The 22,279-nt window shown below is 41.2% G+C and overlaps 1 protein-coding gene across 4 annotated transcripts in view; it reads left to right on the forward strand.

Moving 5' to 3' along the window:
• The window catches only part of LOC132825525 (katanin-interacting protein), a 132,900-nt gene that overhangs the window by 100,353 nt on the left and 10,268 nt on the right, over window positions 1–22,279 (forward strand). For all 4 annotated transcript variants that reach the window (XM_060840881.1, XM_060840879.1, XM_060840880.1 and 1 more), the window contains 7 exons: window positions 3,930–4,093; window positions 4,648–4,712; window positions 8,533–8,643; window positions 13,005–13,144; window positions 13,414–13,515; window positions 13,961–14,121; window positions 19,180–19,265. In XM_060840881.1, coding sequence (XP_060696864.1) covers window positions 3,930–4,093; window positions 4,648–4,712; window positions 8,533–8,643; window positions 13,005–13,144; window positions 13,414–13,515; window positions 13,961–14,121; window positions 19,180–19,265 — 829 coding nt within the window. The remainder of the gene's footprint in view (window positions 1–3,929; window positions 4,094–4,647; window positions 4,713–8,532; window positions 8,644–13,004; window positions 13,145–13,413; window positions 13,516–13,960; window positions 14,122–19,179; window positions 19,266–22,279) is intronic.

Genomic DNA, 22,279 nt, shown 5'->3' on the forward strand with positions numbered 1-22,279 from the left:
CCCTCTCGTGAATTTGGGATTAGAGAGTGATGGTAAGCTGATATGGCATGGAAATCAGAATCTCCTGAGTTCTTTGCTGCAAAGTGCAGTATTGTTTCCCTTATCCTTGTATGCTGTGCTACTCTTGGATAAAATCAGCCCCAGTTTATCATTACATTCTTCAAGATGTGATCTGCAATAAAAATATATAGTGGAATCAAATGCACATCTTTTTCATAAATATAGCACTTTGAACTGCCAAATTACAGTGCTTCCTAAGAGACATGCTGTACTTATATTTCCATTGTTATATTATACTCACTGCAATTTTCATAAGAAATTTGGGTGTCAATTTAACTTCAGAAAGTAGAAGGCTCTATCATGTTAAAAGGATGCTCCCAAATAAAACTGCCTGTCTCAGGGGGTGCTGGTGGAAGGGTTTCTGTGGGATCTTCTGAGCATTTCATTTCACTCAAGAAGCTGAACCAAGTGTTAGTCACATTTTTCATGATACAGTTTGTATTACTTTATTTGCTTTCAGCCATGTTCCCTTCTTCCATGATTCAGTTGAAAGTATTAATCCATTCTATGTTGTTTGCTTCCTTGTGCGTCTCAGGAAGATTGCCTCTAACTTGCTTTCTTCCAAGACTGAAAAGCCCAAGTCATCTTGACTTTTCTGATGAGTCGGACTCGTGACACTAGGGGTAAATTTTGTCTCTTCCCTGCACTGTCTGCTGTGCTTGTTTATTCAAGACCTAACTGGTCACAATGTTCAAATAATGATCTGACCAGAGCAGTTTAATAACAACTTTCTCCAACTTGTCTTGACTTTTCTAAATCAACATGTGATTAGCTTCACTGATTGCTGCGCCACAGTCGATTGCCAGTTTGAGTTTACTAAGACACCAAGTCCTTTTATCTTAGTATAAAGAGTGGTTAAAAACTCAGTCCTGAAACAGTCGGTCCTTTATAGTTGAAATGGGAAAATTTGTAATGCGGAACAAAGAAATGACTGACAAACTGAATTCATACTTCTGTCTCCATAAAGGACATGAATAATGTAGCAGAAATGATGGAGAATGTAAGGTTTAGTGAGAGGCAGGAACTGAAGCAAATATGTATTAGTAGAGAAATGATGTTGGAGAAATTGATGAGAGTGAAGGCTACTAAATACCCAGAGCCTGCTAATATACATCACAACATACATAAGGAAATGACCCTAGAAATAGTGGGTGCATTAGTGGTTATCTTCCAAGATTCCTTGGATCCTGGAACAGTTCCTAGAGATTGAAGGGTAGCTAATATAGTCCCACTATTTAAGAAGGGAGTTAGGGACAGTGAGAATGCCATCAATAATGGGCAAGATGCTGGAGTCCATTATCAGCTGTTTATAGTAGAGCACTTAGAAAACAGCAGTAGAATAAGATACGACATGGATTTACAAAAAGGCTTTCTGTAAGAAGGCAATGAGTGGTGATTGATGAAAAATATTCAGCCTGGATTCCAATTACTAGTGGTGTGCCACAAGGATCTCTGTTGGGACCACTGTTGTTGTCATTTTTATAAATGACTTGGACGCAGACATAGGTGGATGGTTTAGTAAGTTTGCAGATGATACTAAAGTCAGTGGAATTGTGGACAGTATGGAAGAATGCTGCAGGTTGCAGGGTGACTTGGATAAACTGCATAATTGGACTGAGAGGTGGTAAATGGAGTTCAATGCAGATAAATGTGAGGTGATTCACTTTTGGAAAGAATAACAGAAAGACAGTATACTGGATCAATGGAAAGATTCTTGGTAGTGTGGATGTGCAGAGGGATCTTGGTATCCATGTACATAGATCCCTGAAAGTTGCCACCCAAGCTGTTAAGAAAGCATACGGTGTGTTAGGTTTTATTGGTAGAGGGATTGAGTTCCGGAGCCGTGATATCATGCTGCAACTGTACAAAACGTTAGTGCGGCCTCACTTGGAATGTTGTGTACAGTTCTGGTCACCCCATTACAGAAAGGATGTGGAAGCATTGGAAAAGGTGTAGAGGGGATTTACCAGGATGTTGCCTGGCCTGGAGGGAAGGTCTTATGAGGAAAGGCTGAAGGACTTGGGTCTGTTCTTCTTGGAGAGAAGAAGGCTAAGAGGAGATTTGATAGAGACATACAAGATGATCAGAGGATTAGTTAGGGTGGACAGTGAGAATCTTTTTCCTAGGATGACGGCATTGGATTGTACGAGGGGCATAGCTGCATATTAAGGGGTGATAGATGTCAGAGGAAAGTTCTTTACTCAGAGAGTGATAAAGGAGTGGAATGCCCTGCCTGCCAATGTAGTTAACTCAACCACATGAGGGCATTTGAACAGTCCTTGGATATGCATGTGGATAATGATGGGATGGGCTTAGATTAGTTCACAGGTCGACACAACATGGAGGGCTGAAGGGCCTGTTCTGCGCTGTATTGGTCTATGTTCTGTGAGACCATGCTTGATACATCTACTGGAATTCTTTGAGAATGTAACTAGAGATGGGGGAGGAGCCAGTGGACGTTGTTTATTTGGGCTCTCAGAAAGGTTTTGTCAAAGTCCCAAAAATGAGATTAATATGTAAAATTAAAATGTGTGGGATTGGGGATTGTGTGTTGAGATGGAGAGAAAATTGGTTAGCAGACCAGAAACAAACCGTAAGAATAAATGGCTCTTTTTTCTGAGTGGCAGACAGTAACAATTGGGGTACTCCTGGATACCAGGAGCCCAGCTATTCACATTACCTGTTAATGTAATAGCTCAAAATTTGTAGATGACAGAAGTTGCGTGGAAGGGTGAGCTGTGAAAAGGATGCAGAGATGTTGCAGTGTGATTTGAGTGTTTGGGCAAATGCATAAAAGATATCTTATAATGTGGATAAATGTGAGGTATCAACTTTGGTAGCAAAATTCAGAAGGCAAATTATTGTTTGAATGGCTGTAAATTGAGAGAGGGGTTTGAAATCAAGTGCGCAGGTGCAGCAGGCAATGAAGAAGACAAATCATATGGTCCGCTGTCAGACTGAGAGGATTTGAATGCAGAACAGGATGTCTTGCTGCTGTTATAAGTGTATTGGTGAGGCCACACTTGGAATATTGGGTGCAGTTTTGGCATCCTTATCTGAGGAAGGATGCTCTTGCTGTAGAGGGAGTATAACAAAGATTTCCCACATTGATTCCTGGGATGGCAGATCTAATGTTTGAGGAAAGATTGATTTAGTTAGGATTGTGTTCACTGAAGTTTAGAAGAATGAGGGGGTAATCTCATAGAAACCGCGAAAATTCTATCGGGACACATTTGATTCAAGAAAGATGAAGGGGGAGTCCGGAACCAGCAGTCATAGTTTAAGGGGCAACCCTTTTAGGGCTGAGATGATGAAAAAAAATTTTTTTTTTACTCAAGGGAATAGTGAACCTGCGGAATTCGCTACCAACAAAAATGGTTGACGCCAAAACATTGTGTTTTCAAGAAGGAGGTGAATCTAGTTCACATGATTAAATGGATCAAGGGATATGAGAGGGAAGGGCAGGATGAGGGTATTGAATTCAATCAGTCATGATCATGGCAGATGATCGCAGATCAGGCTCAAGGGTCAAATGGCTTACTCCTCCTACTTGCTATGTATAATTTTATGAATTTCAACACTATTTATAAAGTATCCATGTCACTTTCCTAGCTTTCCATATATAATACTTTACATTTTTTCTGCACAATTTGTAATCCATGATTAATGAATAATTGTAACATTTAAGTAAAAGCTTTTTTCACTTCTGAATAAAATTTATGGACATGGTTCGAAGAAAAGAATGTAACTGACATTTAATGCTATATTTACATCTGTCATTTCCTTCACTGACAGTCTAACATAAATCAGGGCAAAAAAAGAGAAAGTGCGTGTTTGGTAAACTGGTATATCCTTTAAATCTTACCTAGGCAAAAGTTGTCCACGTTACCCTTGATGGATACTGCATTTCACCACCAGAGGGCTTCCTCCTCAGAAAAGGGCCAGGCTTATGCCATTTTGACTTTGCCCAAGAAATTCTCTTTGTGGATTATCTTCACAGGAACAGCAAAGTAACAGCAAAACAGCAAACTGGGTAAAAGCATTTCCTACTCATTCTATATTTGGTTGTACATTATTCTTGGAATTGTTTTAAACGAGCTTAAACAGGCCAAGACAATTCTGAATTTCTTACAGCTCTAATAACATTAAAATATAAAAATTAATAAATTCTAAAAGTTATATGGTCATTCTTAGCAGCAAATGTTTAAGCTTTTTAAACTGCAAACACATGAAATCTAAGGTAACAGTCTTTAGATTAGACTTGTTTGTGTTAATTTAGTTCCATTTGCAACCAAACAATTATTATGACGATATATGAATTATTTATTTTAAGCTTTCTAAGAATAAATGACAACTTTCCAACTATTCATTGTTATAGAATTGTAGCTTTACACAAGTTGGTTTGTTGATTTAAAACACTTTGTATAGTTAGTAAAAATGCAACTGGAAGCTGTAATCAATCCCTCAGCGTCATTAGTACCCAATAGGAGATAAGAATGTATTGATGACCATCTATGATGTTTCCTGTATCGTAATATATAAAGTAATTTCTGTACACTTCTGAATTGCATACAATATTTTTGAAAGGAATTGTCTTAGGAACGTGGAACAGGCTAGTATGGATTATGAATCTCCTTTGATGCCATGTGGCTGTATCCTTTAACTTCAGGAAGTCTGCTACCAGAAGAGTATTACCCTTACCCTAATAGTGTATAGGTTTACAATTTCCTCATAACTTTCACTCTGGGAACAGAATGAAATTAAATAAGCAAAATGACTGTTGGATATTATCATGAGTTTGTGCCCTTTAAGTTGGGGTTTCCATAATCTGTTGTTCTATTTCAAGTGTAGATATTTTTAATCAACCTGTCGTGACACATGTCAGGAGCAGAAGGGACTTCAACCCATATAGGTAGAGACATTACCACTGTGCTGCAAGAGCCCTCATAGTCCCTGTCACTAAGACAGACTATGACTTCAAGTTTATTACATTTGTGCCGATTGGGAGCATTCATTATGGGTGACTGTTCATCTATAATTAGATTAGATGAGATTACCTACAGTGCGGAAACAGGCCCAACCAGTCCACACCGACTCTCCGAGCAGTAACCCACCCAGACCCATTTCCCTCCGACTAATGCACCTAGCACTATGGGCAATTTAGCATAGCCAATTCACCTGACCTGCACATCTTTGGGCTGTGGAAGGAAACCAGAGCACCCAGAGGAAACCCACGCAGACACAGGGAAATTATGCAAACTCCACACAGTCAGTCACCCGAGGCTGGAATCGACCCTGAGATCCTGGTGCTGCGAGGCAGCAGTGCTAACCACTGAGCCACCGTGCCACCCATGTTGATCCATCGTTAGTTATATGTAGCTGCAGTAACTAGAAATCAATTGCAGCCTCGCTTGGATCTGTTTCTCATACTAATCTATAATTACTTTATCTTCAGTTTAATTAGTTTAAATTCAGTGAATTGATCTATCCTTGATACTTAAAGCCAGTGATCAATTAACTGAGCCAATAAATTGGCGTAATTGTACAGCTGCAGCAATTACTTAAGTTCAGTTTAAATATAAATGCCTATCCCCGAATAAACCTTCAATAAGGCAAAAATAATTGCCTCCTTTGCAGGCAGTCTTGCCTCTGGTGGCAGTGTGGTGGTTCATTGGTTAGTGGTGCTGCCTCACACCACCAGGGACCCAGGTTCGATTCCATTTCGGGCGACTGACTGTGTGGAGTTTCCAGATTCTCCCCGTGTCTGCGTGGGTTTCCTCTGGGTGCTCCGGTTTCCTCCCACAGTCCAAAGATGTGTGAGTTAGGGTGGATTGAGCATGCTAAATTGCCCATAGCATCCAGGGATGTGCAGGCTAGGTAGATTAGCCATGGGAAATGCAGGGTCAGAGGGCTAGGATAGGGTCAGGGGTCTGGCAAGAGTCTGGGTGCAATGCTCTTCAGAGGAGTGATGTGGGTTCAATGGGCTGAATGGCCTAGTTCTACACTGTTGGGATTCTATTATTCTGGGTTGCACGGTCCCAGGTTCAAGGCCCACCCCAGAGAGGAAAATCAGTAAATACATACATGAGGCTGTATGGGGACATGCTGCTAAGTAATCAGTTATGATCAGTAGCACTGTTTGGGTATGCTGATTTCAATGAGATTTTACATTTGAGCCTCCACTAACAAGATTGAACTGAAGTTCTTTTAGTGCGATGGTTATGCCCCTACCTCTGGAGCAGAGGGCTGGGTTCACATTCCCCATGCTCCAGAACTAGGCCTGAACACATTGCTTTTTCAAAAGGTAAAATAAGTTTGAACTGAAATGTAGATATCTCTCCACTTCGGCAAATCCGGCACACTGTGAAGTACGGTTCAGATACATTTTACCGATTGGTATGATCCATGATGTTTAACAGATGAAACTCTTCTTCCTTCTCAAAATGAGTTCTTATTTTAGGTCATCTTGCTGAATTGCTTTAAATGACTAATGGCCATGTTTTATATGAGCAGAAGTAGCTTTTAAAGTAAGTTATGATGTTGAGGAGCCGTTGTTGAGCCGGGGTGGACAAAGTTAAAAATCTCACAACACCAGGTTATAGTCCAACAGGTTTATTTGGAAGCACTAGCTTTCAGAGTGCCACTCCTTCATCAGGTACCTGTGGAGCAGGATCATAAGACACAGAATTTATAGCATCAGATTACAATGTCATGCAACTGAAATGATGTATTGAACAAACCTAGATTGCTGTTAACTCTGTTAATAGTTCTACATTCCCCCAAAAAAGGAAACATCCTCTCCACATCTATCCTGTATAGACCTCGCAGGTTCCTAGATTTTTTTGATCAAATCACTTGCTCTTCGAGACTCCAGTGGACACAAGCCTCATGTGTCCATTTTTTACTCATAACAAAACCCATTCATTCCAGGTATTATACTAGTAAACTTGCTCTGAACTGCTTCCAATGTATTTACATCCTTCCTTAAATGATGTGACCAATATTATACACACAACTCCAAATAGAGACCTAAGGGGCAATGTTTTTATGCAAAGGGTGGTACATGTATGGAATGAGCTGCCAGAGAAAGTGGTGGAGGCTGGTACAACTGCAACATTTAAAAGGCATTTGGAGGGGTATATGAATAGGAAGGGTTTGGGGGGATATGGGCCGGGTGTCGGCAGGTGGGACTAGATTGGTTGGGATATCTGATCAGCATGAACGGGTTGGACCGAACGGTCTGTTTCCGTGCTATACATCTTTATGACTCTATAATATGTAAATCCCAGAACTTCTTTTAAGTCACATTCACAAAATAACTTAAGGTCTTATAAAAAAAGGTTACATCTCAGCTCAGACAATGCATTAAAGGTGTGAGGTTAGAGTCTGTCTATATCCCACTCTTGAGTCAGACTGGTTCTGTTTCCAAAGTAGGAATTTATAAAATATTACATGGATTGACTCCCTGCATTGACTGCCTTCAGATTGTGAACGTTTTGAACAAAATCGAATGTATCTATTAGTATAATTTTGCAAATGCAAATTCACCCCATAGATTTACATGTCAATGAACAGAAATCTGCAATCCATTCTAAAAGATGAAAGGCTTAACAACAATTTTAGATTTATTCATGACACTGTAATCATTTGCTATAAATTCTGTGTCTTATGATCCTGCTTCTGATGAAGGCGTAGCACTCCAAAAGCTAGTGCTTCCACATAAACTTGGTGGACTAAAACCTGCGTGATTTTTAACTTTAAAATAAGTTGTTTACCTATTATGAATCCCATATTATGCTTGGCCAGTAGACTGTTTATCTTGAAACATATGCAGTGCTGTTATGACGTGTAAATTTGATAACGTGCAAATCAATGCAAGTAAAATGAATGTGTCATTAGAGATGCAAGTCCAATATGTTTCAAGTTCTAACACACACAGTTTGCTTCAACAATAAAACTTTAATTCATGCAAGCTGTCTGTTTTAGATATGCAAGATTTTTTCTCCTTTCTTAAAATATCCTTGGTTAACTTGTGTAAAATTGGAATTACCTTGATAATGTTAACAAGCATGCAAATAATATATTTGTGTGACAGTCCTCTAATTACTATTTTAATACCAGCATAACCTTGTTTAAAGTACTTTGTTGAATTAACAGTTTCAAGTAAAAATTTTATGAGCTAATACCTTTGTAAAGATGGACAGTATTAGTAGTAAGTTTGGAGGTATTTGAATTCCAGGGCTTTAGTGAAATGATTTATAATCCAGGGTACCAAAAATAATTCTTCACAAAATCTTTTGCGTTTACATGAGAGCAGATCATTTACCATTTGTTTTAAATAAATTCTATTGTTAAATATTATGTTAGCGTTTGAACATTAACCAGAAATATTTTTGTTAATACTAGTAAGATTAATCTGATATTTTTTCGTGCTTATGGCTAGTTTACTTTCCTTGACCTAGCTTCTGCCAGTTATTTTCCAGCTGCAGTTGCTGACAAGCTGGGGAGATCCTTACTACATTGGTCTGAATGGACTAGAATTCTATGGCGACAGTGGGGAAAAGATTCTTCTAACAGAGAATAGTATCCTTTGCAAAATGAAAATATCAAATTATTGAATAGTCTTCTGAATAATATTTAAAATAGAAAAATCGTATTCCAGTACTGCTGCCTTTTAAAAATGCTGAGCCCACTGTTTACTCTGTTGCCTAACCTCTTTATAGTGCAAATATTTTGAATTATCAATATGAAAGGAACAACTCGACTTTCTGAAGAATTGATTGTGGTTGAATTTCTACATACTCTTCCAATTTCTCTTCACTCATTCAAGACTGACATCTTGCACGCACTTTGTTCTACTGACTCCTGCCTTGTATATCCCCTATATCTGTTCCCAACACACTCACTCCATCCATAAACAATTTCAGTCAGCTAGATCTAACTCTGGGATTCCCTCTTTGAAACACACTACCTACGTCCTTGCCTCCTTTTCACTCTACTCCTTTTTGGGATAAGTTTGGAAATCTATTTCATGTGTCATTTGATGCTAAATTAGTAGCAACTTTTTTACAGTTGTTTGTTATCCAAAGGCATTAAGGTTTATGGGGCAAAGGCTGACATGGAGTTAGGCCTTGGCTCAGCCTACTAATTGCTCAAGGTTCCAAACATAGACTTGGACTGTCATGGTGTTAAGGGATGGGGAGTGTCATGTAAATCATGTTACGTGTGCACAAGAAAGATTTCTTAATCAATACATGGATGTGCCTACTAGGGAAGAAGTAATACTTTTCAAAACTCACTAATATTTGACCTGTTGGGAAATAAGGCAGGGCAAGTGATGGGGCTGTCAGTGAGGGAGCACTTTGCTGCAAGTGATCATAATTAATTGGAGTAAGGCCAATTTTGACGGTATTAGACAGGAAGTTTAAAAAGTTGATTTGGAGAGGTATTCACAGGTAAAGGGACGGTTGGGAAGTGGAAAGCATCCCAACGAGAGTCCAGAATCAGTATGTTTCTATGAGAGTGAAGGGCAAGGGAGGTAAGTGCATGAAATTCAGGGTGACGAGAAAGTGAGACGCCAGTCAAGAGAAAGAAGGAGTCATATATAAAGTATAGACAGCTGGGGTCGAGTGAATCCCTCGAGGATTTTAAGGGCAGTAGGAGTATACTTGAGACGGAAATCAGGAGTGCAAAATGTGGACATGAGATAGCTTTGGCAAATAGGGTTAAGGATAATCCAAATAGATTCTATAAGTACATTGAGGGCAAAAGAATAACTAGGGAGAGAATAGTGCCCCTTAAAGATCAGCGTAGCTGTCTGTGTGGAACCGCAGGAGATGAGTGAGGTACAAGATGAATATTTTGTGTCATTAGTTACTTTTGGGAAGAACATGGAAGTTAGAGTGCTTGGGGAAATAGTGATGTCTTGAAAATAATTCATGTTACAGAAGAGGAAGTGTCTTAAAATACATAAGATAGATAGATCCCTGGGACCTGATGAGGTATTTCCCAGAACTTTGTGGAAAGTTAGGAAGAGACTGCTAGCTTTCTGAAATATTTGATCATCCATAGCCATGGATGAGGAGCTGGAAGATTGAAGGTTGGCTAATGTGGTGCCATTATTTAAGAAAGTCAACAAGAAAAAGCCAAGGAACTATAGATTGTTGAGCCTTACATCAGTGGTGGGTATGTTGTTGGAGGGGATTCTGACAAACAAGATTTGAAAAGGCCAGGACTGATTACGGATAGTCAATGTGATGTTGTGTTAGAAATTCTGTCAAACTAACTTGAATTCAGTTTTGTTTTGAAGAGATGACAAGTCTGTGTGGATCTCAGCAAAGCATTTGATGAGGTTCCACACGGTAGTTTGGTTATTAAGGTTAGATCACATGGGATCCGGTTGGAGCTCGCCAATTGCATGCTAAATTGGCTTGAAGATAGAAGTGGTGGTGGTGGAGAGTTGTTTTTTTCGACTGGATACCTGTGACTAATCGTGTGCCAGAAGCATTGGTGCTGGGTTCACTGCTTTTCATCATTTATATAGTTGATTTGGATGTGAATATAGGTAGTGTGTTTAGTAAGTTTGCAGGTGACCCAAAATAGGTGATGTAGTGGACATTGAAGAAGATTATCCCAAAGTACAATGGGACCTTTAGCAGACAGGCCAATGAGCCAAGGAGTGGCAGATGCAGTTTAATTTAGATAAATGTGAGGTGTTGCATTTTGGTAAGGCAAACCAGGGCAGGACTTATACAGTTAATGGTAGGGCCTTGGGGAGTGTTGCCGAACAAAGAGTCCTTGGGGTACAGTTGCATAGTTCCTTGCAAGTGGAGTCGCAGGTAGACAGAGTGGTGAAGAAGACATTTGATACACTTGCCTTCATTGGTCAAAGCATTGAGTATAGGAGTTGGGATATCATGTTGTGGCCGTACAGGTCATTGTGAGGCCATTTTTAGAATACTGCACACAATTCTGGTCGCTCTTGTATAGGAAGGCTGTTTTAAACTTGCGAAGGTGCAGAAAGATTTACAAAGATCTTGCCAGGACTGGAGGATTTGATTTATAAGGAGTGGTTGAATAAGCTGAGGCTATTTTCCTTGGCTGAGGGGTCAATTTATCGAGGGGCATGGATAGGATAAATGGCCAAGGTCTTTTTCATCAGGTGGGGGAGTCCAAAACTAGAGGACATACATTTAAGGTGAGAGAGAAAGGTTTTAAAAAGGACCTGAGGGGTAACTTTTTTACACAAGGGGTTGTTTATATACAGAACAAGCTCCCAGAGGAAATGGTGGAGGCGGTACAATTACATTTAAAAGGCATCTGGATTGATATATGAAAACGAAGGGTTTAGCCAAATGCTGGCAAATGGGACTAGGTCATATTGGGATGTCTAGTCAGTGCGGATGAGTTGGACTGAAGGGTCTGTTTTTGTGCAGTGTGACTGTAAATGGCCTCCTGTTCCTATAACAAAAAAGCTGAAAATTAAAGAGGACCTACCAGAAGGTTTAACAAAACTAGAGGCAATTGAGTTTCCAAACTCTGACAACTCCAACTCCAGGGCCAGAATGAATTGGGTGAAGAACTACAAGTCTTTTTTTCTGAATGTTTTACTGTAAGTGAGTTAATATAAAACTGCAAAAGTGACTTCAAAAAATTAGCTAGTTTGAATCTTCAGATTCTGGATTTGTAAATCTTATTTTGTGTTTTTACTGAAAGCATTTTTGGTATATTTGCTTTTTAGTTACTTACCAATCAACTCTATGGTCCTGAAACAATTTGTTCAGACTACACTTGGATGCATTCTTTCCTCTGTGCTAATGACCTATTTACTCCCTGTCCTCTGTTCCCCTACAGTCACTATTCGTCTTTTGGAATTGCAGATCTTGATTAAGGGGAATGAATTATTGACACGACTAGTTGTATTAAAATCCTATCCCATATTGTTACAACACGGGGTAAACCCTCTTGCTTAATTTAAACCAGCAACACAGAGCAGATTTATCCCATGCAGTAATCTGTCAAAATTCAAGAGGCCAAGAATTATTTAAAATAAAAATGAACAACTTTATTTCTTAAAGCATAACAGGGAATAATTACCTAACAACAATATACAACTCCTTCCTGTAACCTATCTTTTACCTTCTCTTCTTTAATACTAGTCCGATAAAGCCCCCCGATTAAGATTTACAAAACAAAGCTTTTTATCTCAAAACCAGGCAGTTTTTGGTTCTTCTCTATATTCCTGTCGTCTTTTCTTCATCTGGGGGATTCTGCTTCACAGGTTACCGATTGATAAAGGTACCTTTGAGAAAGTTATTTTTCAGGCAGTCTTTACATGCTGGTGGCTTGGCAGTTCTCCCAACTGTTCAATTTTCCCTGGCCTTATAACCCCAAAGCATTGGATTGTGTCATTCATTTTTAAGATTGTCAATGTCCTCAATTCAACCTTGGTTAGAGGTTGGTATTTTGGGGTATAATTTAAATTGATTGGCCAGATTCGAATTTGTTTTTGACTCCAGACAACCAGCTAATCAAGTTGTTCAACCAAATGTTACATTATTTTTCTTTCAGAACACTTGGTGCTGTCAAGTAGTTCTACTAGCTTTTAACTTTCTTAAAGGTACAGTACATCACATCTTCAAAACAATAAGAAAACGGGTACACATTGTGTGTAAAGATATCGGTCAGGGCACAGGAGTGCAGGGATATCAGTCTTACTACTGCAATACTTATCATTCATTTGGATGCAGCCAAAATTCATTATGTTTTAATTCAATGTACTGAATCAGTGAAATATTGCAGCTTCATGCTTGCTGTTGATTAAATGTAGCTAAGCAATCTACATCTACAGTCATCTGTTGCATTATAAAGAAAAATGATTGTTGTTGTTGAAATTTGATCAAATAAATTTATTGTCCAGAATGTTCTTAACTCTCCATTATCAGACATTTCTGCTTTTCCAGATAGTGTGAATGTTTTAGAAAGTGTTTCGGGGGATGTTCGAACCCCAGACAAATTAATTGATGGAATAAATGACACAAATGATGGGAGACACATGTGGTTAGCTCCTATTCTTCCTGGATTGGTAAGAAGCACAATTTCTGTCCAGAAGAGAATAGGATCTGAGTAATTATGTGCACTTGTTGTTGCTTTTTAATTGTCTTTAGTTTTGTTCATTTTGTGAAACTGGACAACTATGAATAGATAATAACGGGTAATGCTGTAATAAACTATGTTAATAGCTATAAAGAGCTTGTCATTATCATCACTGCAGTAAGAACAACTTGCACAAATCCATATGCTGTGTGAATGTTATGAGAGTTTTTGAATATAAAATACTCTTTTCTGTTGTAGGTAAATCGGGTTTATATCATTTTTGATCAACCTGTTGCAGTTTCAATGATTAAACTCTGGAATTATTCGAAAACCCCTCAAAGAGGGGTGAAAGAATTTGGGGTATGTCATCATAAATGCATCAAAGTAATTAAGTTATTACTTGTATGCTTCTTAGTAGTCAACGGTTATACTGAATCCACACATGTCATCAGCATAATTATCTAATTTATATAACATAATCATACCTTTTCAGGAATTTCACTGTAGCCTGCCATTGTTTTGCAGCCTGTGTTTGCTATGAAAAGATTCTAAGTGCATTATTGTTGATGCTACAAACTGGTAAATATAACTAGTGAATTTTGATCTGCAGCCATACCTTTTTAAAATAGAATTAAGTGAATTATAAAGACTTGGGAATTGCAATTGTCATTTAGAAATATAATGAAACAGTTTTTTTTTAAGTTTTACATTAGCATAATTTCTGTGATCTATTGATGCAAAAAGTAAAATTAATTTGGTATTTAGTGTTACTTGTATGATTACTTCATATTTTGTTGTTTCACAGCTACTTGTTGATGATTTATTAGTCTACAATGGAATCCTAGATATTGTGAGTCCTGTGGCCCGTGGTATCCTGCCAACTTGTGAACCTATTATCCCATATCATACTATCCTTTTCACCAATGATGAGAGGATTACACATAGAGAGAGAAATACTGTTATAAGGTACATCAAATCAAATAGATTATTTATTGTTGCTAAGTAAAGTTTCTGTGCCTCATATTTGTGGAATCAATTGAATGTAGTCCTGCTTTGATAGATAATGGCGGAGAAATTTTGGAAGAAATTTGTGACTGCAGAGTGAACAAGGGAAACAATGTACTGTGGTCATGGTCATTGAAGGTGTAGATTATCTCTTTGGCTGTAGCGCCACGACTGGACAAATACGTGATTGGTGAGATTCAAATTGAAATAACCAGATTTGATTTTCAAGCAACAATGCTCAGTGGACAGGGAAGGAAAATTTCAGTTGCCGGCCGCTTTAACATGGAACCCTGTTCCCTGGCCAACATCTCTGTCTCAAGCATGCTGCAGTGCTCCAGCAAAGCTCAGTGCAAGCTGGAAAAATCCATTTGGGGATCTTGCAGCCTTCTGAACTCTGTTGAGTTCAACAACTTTAGGCTTGAACTCTCCCATATCCTTAGCCCAAGCCCCACACATCAGACCTTCCGCCCGTTTCTACCTCCTGCCCAAAATCCACAAACCTGACTGCCCCGGCCGACCCATTGTCTCAGCCTGCTCCTGCCCCACCGAACTCATCTCCCAATACCTCGACACGGTCCTGTCCCCTTTAGTCCAAGAACTCCCCACCTACGTTCGGGACACCACCCACGCCCTCCACCTCCTCCAGGATTTTCGCTTCCCCGGTCCCCAACGCCTTATTTTCACTATGGACATCCAGTCCCTGTACACCTCCATCCCCCATCACGAAGGACTCAAAGCCCTCCGCTTCTTCCTTTCCCGCCGCACCAACCAGTACCCTTCCACTGACACCCTCCTTCAACTGACTGAACTGGTCCTCACCCTGAATAACTTCTCTTTTCAATCCTCCCACTTCCTCCAAACTAAAGGAGTTGCCATGGGCACCCGCATGGGCCCCAGCTATGCCTGCCTCTTCGTAGGATATGTGGAACAGTCCATCTTCCGCAACTACACTGGCACCACCCCCCACCTTTTCCTCCGCTACATCGATGACTGTATCGGCGCTGCCTCGTGCTCCCACGAGGAGGTTGAACAGTTCATCAACTTTACTAACACCTTCCATCCCGACCTGAAATTCACCTGGACTGTCTCAGACTCCTCCCTCCCCTTCCTAGACCTTTCCATTTCTATCTCGGGCGACCGACTCAACACAGACATCTATTATAAACCGACTGACTCCCACAGCTACCTGGACTACACCTCCTCCCACCCTGCCCCCTGTAAAAACGCCATTCCATTTTCCCAATTCCTTCGTCTCCGCCGCATCTGCTCCCAGGAGGACCAATTCCAACACCGCACAGCCCAGATGGCCTCCTTCTTCAAGGACCGCAGATTCCCCCCAGACGTGATCGACGATGCCCTCCACCGCATCTCCTCCACTTCCCGCTCCTCCGCCCTTGAGCCCCGCTCCTCCAACCGCCACCAAGACAGAACCCCACTGGTTCTCACCTACCACCCCACCAACCTCCGCATACAACGTATCATCCGCCACCATTTCCGCCACCTCCAAACGGACCCCACCACCAAGGATATATTTCCCTCCCCTCCCCTATCAGCGTTCCGCAAGGACCACTCCCTTCGTGACTCCCTCGTCAGATCCACACCCCCCACCAACCCAACCTCCACCCCCGGCACCTTCCCCTGCAACCGCAGGAAATGTAAAACTTGCGCCCACACCTCCACACTCACTTCCCTCCAAGGCCCCAAGGGATCCTTCCATATCCGCCACAAGTTCACCTGTACCTCCACACACATCATCTATTGCATCCGCTGCACCCGATGTGGCCTCCTCTATATTGGTGAGACAGGCCGCTTACTTGCGGAACGCTTCAGAGAACACCTCCGGGCCGCCCGAACCAACCAACCCAATCACCCCGTGGCTCAACACTTTAACTCTCCCTCCCGCCCCACCGAGGACATGCAGGTCCTTGGACTCCTCCACCGGCAGAACACAACTATACGACGGCTGGAGGAGGAGCGCCTCATCTTCCGCCTGGGAACCCTCCAACCACAAGGTATGAATTCAGATTTCTCCAGCTTCCTCATTTCCCCTCCCCCCACCTTGTCTCAGTCGGTTCCCTCAACTCAGCACCGCCCTCCTAACCTGCAATCCTCTTCCTGACCTCTCCGCCCCCACCCCACTCCGGCCTATCACCCTCACCTTGACCTCCTTCCACCTATCCCACCTCCATCGCCCCTCCCCCTAGTCCCTCCTCCCTACCTTTTATCTTCGCCTGCTTGGCTCTCTCTCTCTTATTCCTGATGAAGGGCTTATGCTCGAAACGTCAAATTCTCTATTCCTGAGATGCTGCCTGGCCTGCTGTGCTTTGACCAGCAACACATTTGCAGCTGTGATCTCCAGCATCTGCAGACCTCATTTTTTACTTGTAATCACATAGTCTGCGAATATACACAACCCAATGTCAGCCACTAACTGTCTCCAGTAATAGCAATTTACCCTCCTAGCCAGATCGCTAACCACTCCTTTGCCTGTACAACTGTTCTTCTCTGTCTTTGGGCTCTAAACCCACCTATTGTTTACTTCTCACCCCTCCCCCTCCCACCCCACCTTCAGCATATAAACTGACTTTTCCTAGCTACCATCAGTTCTGAGGAAAGGTCACTGGACGCCAAAATGTTAATTCTGATTTCTCTGCACAGATGCTACCAGACCTGCTGAGCCTTCCCAGCAATTTTTGTTTTGGTTTCTGATTTACAGCATCTGCAGTTCTTTTGATTTTTATTAAAGGAAATTAGGGCTGAGAACAGTGGTTTTCAACGGCAGAAGGCTCAATGGTTAGTTTTATAGAAATTGATGGTAGCATCTGCTTTTAAAGGATTTGGGATTGAGACTAATGGAAGTCACCCACTATATTCAGGGAAAGGAATTCAATCAGCTGCAATTCTTTGGGAGTAGAGTCTAAACACCAGAGGGTAGGTTTTGAAAATGCTGTGTCATTGTGTTGCAATATCTTGAGTAACTAGAGAAGGAAGTGAATTATTCTTTGCAAAAACTTCAACAGTGCAATGAACAATGCTGAGGGGACTGTTTTACATTAACTGCCAACTAATAAACCTTGCAAGGGAAGAGCCATTTTCGGGGGACCTTATGAATTGTTTTAGCTGTCAATACAATCTTCTTAAAATTAATGTTTGCTTCTTTAATCTAAAGCCACAAAACAATAAAAACAATTGAGTGTGAGGTAAACTAATTGCGGTTTTTTGTAGTGTTTCAATCCTATCATCGTCATCAAAGATAGCTAGTTTGCTCTCTAGGCACCATGAATATGTTGGCTATCTCGTGCTTTATTTTACTTAACAACATGTCTTTTCTTTTCCATTCATTGAAATTCATAGTCCCAGTTTGAATTGATATGAGGTGCTGTGTCATTTTCAAATCAAACTTGGTTAACACAGTCTTCCATCCATTGATAGCTCATATCTCAGCTGTAAGCAACCTACTAGTGGTATTACCACTGGACTGTTAATCCAGAGACCCAGGTAATGTTCTGGGCACCTGGGTTTCATCCTGCCTCAGCAGATGGTGGAATTTGAATTCAATAAAAAAAGCTGGAATTATGACTCTAATGACAATCATGAATCCATTATCAGTTGTTGGAAAAATCCATCTGGTTTACTGATGTCCTGTCAGGAAAGAAACTGCCATCTTTACCTGGTCTGGCTTACAAATGACTCCAGACCTACAACAATGTGGTTGACTCTTAACTGTCCCCTGGATAAATAGGGACTGGCAATAAATGCTGGTCTAGCCATTCATGTCAACATCCTGTGAATAAATTTTAAAAATCACTAGCATATACTATCTGTTCCCAAAAGAATATTTTAAAAAAACACAAACTCAGCATGTCTGGCAGCATCTGTGGAGAGAAAGCAGAGTTTGTTTCGAGTCCAGTGATCCTTTTTCAGGTAGTATGATGATGGTGGTGTGGGAATTGGGGAGGTGGAGAGGAAGGACTGAGCAGCTTGGTGAAGAGAGAAAGAGGGAAAAAAAAGTTAGACAAACAAAGGCATTGAGATCGTAAGCCAGGGAAGAAAAGCAGCTGGATATGGAGGCTATGAGTGTCTGTAAATGGGTTGGCTATGCTGAAAGCAACTCCTGTCGTCACCTATCGTGGGTGTAGGGATGGGTAATAAACATGGAAGAAAGTGTTCATGCTGTAAAATGATGAAACTCATTACTGAGACCTGAAGGTTATAGTTAGTAACCATTAACAGGTGCCAAGCGAACTGGTAAAACTTTTTTTTTCTTTTTTTTTGGCTAAAATCTATTCCGTGCAGTGGGAGATTGAAAATTTATAGAATATTACAATATTGAAGGTGATTTGGCTCATCATGCCTGTGCTATATCTTTGAATGAGCTATCCAATTTTGCCAATTCCTGTATACTTTTCCCATAGCCCTGTAAAGATTTTCATTTGCAAATATTTATGCAGTTTCTTTCAGAATTGGCTTCTATCACCCTTTCAGGCAGTACATGCCACATCTTTACAAAGGTGCAAAATATTAAAATGCGTAGAGTTCTGACAGTACCTTGAGTATTTCTGGTAACCTGAGTCATTTGCTGGCAGCTATTTTATTTAGGATAGCCATTATCTCCGGATACTGTAACAATCCTAAAGGTATACTTCTCTGTTTTAAATGTGTGTATGTATTTGTTGTATCTGCAGAGAAATTTTATACTTCACTTTGCATGAAAAGGGAAATAAAATGAGGTGCTACTATGGCCCTTGTAATTTTGTTTAAAAATTGAGGCTCTGTGCCAATTATGATGCCAACAATTGGATATGTTTAGGCTTTTATGAAGAGATCAAGTGAAAATTAGCATAAGCTGAGAAAGCTCTGATGAATAAACAGCTAGACTCAAAATGTTAAATTGCTCTCTCTCTATGGATGCTGCCTGACCCACTGTGATCTCCAGCATTTTTCAGTTCAAAAATCAGCATATCTCCCTTACGCCATTGAACGTGTTCATTGATGTTTTATTTAATTATTCTTGCACAGTAACCAAGTGGAAGATCAGGATGTGAAGATGACCAATGAAAACCAAATTATTCAACGAGCCAAGAAGAAGCAAGCGGCTGACCCAGGTTAGATTTTCACCCTTTTCTCTGTTTCAACTAGTTAAAGGGAGGTTAAGGAAAGAGAAAGACTTGGTTTATGTAGTGACTTTTCAAAACTTAGGTCATTTCCACTCTGGTCATGCAGCAGCTAATTTGCACCAAACCAACTCTGTCTCCATGATCCAGTCAGGGAGGAGCAGGCCATAGCAATCAGGCACCTTTCTTAAGGCCCGTGAAACTTATTGAGATTTTGGGGCCTGTTCTGAAAACCAGATTTAGTTGGATAGTCACAGACTCAGCAGTGATGGGAGAAGGGCTGTAACCCTATCGAAGTTACTTAATCTATAAGCCTCAAAGCAGATCAGCAATGTAACACTTGAATTTTCTGGTTTAATCTCATGTGATCCATTGTAGAAGTGCAGTCTCAATGTCCTAAGATTCTAGGAATTTGGAGGCAAATTTGAAAAAAGATCTAGAGCTCACTGGGGAGATTAGACACATTTGATGCATTTCTTACCATCAGTGATGTCTGGCCTCCTCTGGTAAAAGCACATAGTATCTACATTATCATTTGACAATTTAGATTTTTAAAATAGACGCAGATTTTGTTTTCAGTTCTGTCAATATAAATGTTTCTTTTCAGAAAGTCATTTGGAACGGCAAAGTTAATGCATCAGTTCTAAGAAAGCATGTGATTTCAGCTAAGTGCCTGCAGGATTTCTTTTTTTATCATGGGATGTGTGATTTACTGGCTGGGCCAGCATTTATTGCCTATCCCCAGTTGTCCTTAAGAGGGTGGTCGAGATAAGCTGTAGTCCATTTGACGTAGGCAGCATTTATGTTTGCCAGTCAAAGCGGTCAGAGGCCTGAAGGGAACTTGGGCCAATCAAGTGGTCCACTTTATCCTGGAAAATGATTTGGATTTTGAGTGTTGTTGGAGAGTGGAGAGTATTCAATCACTCTCCTTTATGCCTAGTAGATGGTGAACAGACTTTGCAGAATCAGGAGGTGAGTTACTCACTGCAGGATTCCTGGACTCTGACTCGCTCTTGTATCTACATGGTTAATTCAGTTCAGTTTCTGGCTAATGGTAACCCCCAAGATGCTGATAATTGGGGATTCAACAGTGTTAATGCCACTTGAATGTCATGGGGTGATGGCTCAATTGTCTCTAGTTATAGATGGTCATTGCCTGGGCATTTGTGTGTCTTGACAATATCACATGTCATCTCAAACCTGGATTTTGTTCCGGTCTTACTGCATTTAGTCCTGGACTGCTTCGGTATCTGAGGAATCATGAATGGTGCTAAACATTGTGCAATGATCAGCGAACATCCCCACTTCTGACCTTGTGTTAGAGGGAAGATGATCACTGAAGCTGCTGAAGATAGATGGGCCTATGACACTACCCCAAGGAACTCCTGCAGTGATGTCTGATTTAGATGACTGACTTCCACAATTCACAACCACCTTCTTATGTGTCAAGTGTGACTAGCCAGCAGATAGTTTTCCCCAGATTTGCATTGAGTCCAGTTTTGCTCTGACTCCTTAATGCCATACTCACACAAATGCAGCCTCAGTGTCAAGGGCAGTCGTTCCCATCTCATCTCTGAAAGTCAGCTGTTATTAATGTTTGAACCCATGTTGATGGTACTTTTGACTGATGATCATAAGTAGACTGATGGGACAATAATTGGCTAGTTTGGATTTGTACTGTTAGGAAAAACCTGGGCAACTTTCCATGTTGGCTATGCTGTGGCTGTTCTGAAGCACTTCATTACTATTTCCTGAATATTGTCAGGACCCATAGCTTTTACAGTAGCCAGATCCTCCAAACTTTTGTTGATATCAAATGGAGAAAATTGAATTGGCTGAAGACTGATATGTATAATGCTGGTGACCTCTGTGGAGACTGAGATGGATTATCCACTTGGTACTTCAAGCTGTACTTGGTTTGGCCTTTTGCACTGATAGGGAGATTTGTGAAGCTCTCTCCTCCAGTGAGTTGTTTAACTGTCTTCCACCATCCACAACTGGATGTGGCAGGACTGCAGAGCTTAGATCTGATCCATCGGTTTTGGTTCTGGTGCTGCTCCTGGGAATGTCTCCTGCACTCTACATTGCAACAGGGTTGATTCCCCCATCTTGATGGTAGTGGTAGAGTGAAGGATGCACCTTACCATAAGGTTACAAATGTGTTAGAATACAAATCTGCTGGTTGCTAATGACCTATAGCACTTTATGGACATCCATTCTTGAGTTGCTGGAGCTGTTTGAAGTCTAGGAGGTCAGGCAGCATCCAAGGAGCAGGAGAATCAACTTTTCGGGCATGAGCCCTTCTTCAGGAATGAGGAAAGTGTGCCCAAAATCACTCGGGCGCCATTAAGTTAAAAATCACACAACACCAGGTTATAGTCCAACAGGTTTAATTGGAAGCACACTAGCTTTCGCAGCGACGCTCCTTCATCAGGTCATCAGACTATCACCTGATGAAGGAGCGTCGCTCCGAAAGCTGGTGTGCATCCAATTAAACCTGTAGGACTATAACCTGGTGTTGTGTGATTTTTAACTTTGTACACCCCAGTCCAACACCGGCCTCTCTAAATCAGGGCACCATTAACCACGCGAACCGCCGCCGCGAACCATGACGTCACTTCCGCCCCCACTGACTTTGCAGCCTCCGCGATCGCTGCCCAGACAACCGCCTCCACGATCGCCAGGAAGACCATCACCGACAGATTCTCGGCCTCCGCGGGGTCCACGGCTATCGGGAATAACACTGTTTCTGTCGTCGCCACAGCCACTTCCGTCCCCAGTGACATCATTAACCTGCACAACGACCACACCGCATGCGTCCCCACCCCCATGCCGATCTCCGTTACCACGCCTAACCCTGCCCCCACACCGATCTCCGTCACCATGCTTAACCCCGCCACCACGCCGATCTCCATCCGCATGCCTAACGCCGCCCACACACCGATCTCTGTTCGCACGCCTAACCCCGCCCCCATGCCGATCTCCGTCCCCGCCCCTAACCCCGC

This window comes from Hemiscyllium ocellatum, chromosome 20 (genome assembly GCF_020745735.1).
Source record: "Hemiscyllium ocellatum isolate sHemOce1 chromosome 20, sHemOce1.pat.X.cur, whole genome shotgun sequence".
NCBI classification, from domain to species: Eukaryota; Metazoa; Chordata; class Chondrichthyes; order Orectolobiformes; family Hemiscylliidae; genus Hemiscyllium; species Hemiscyllium ocellatum.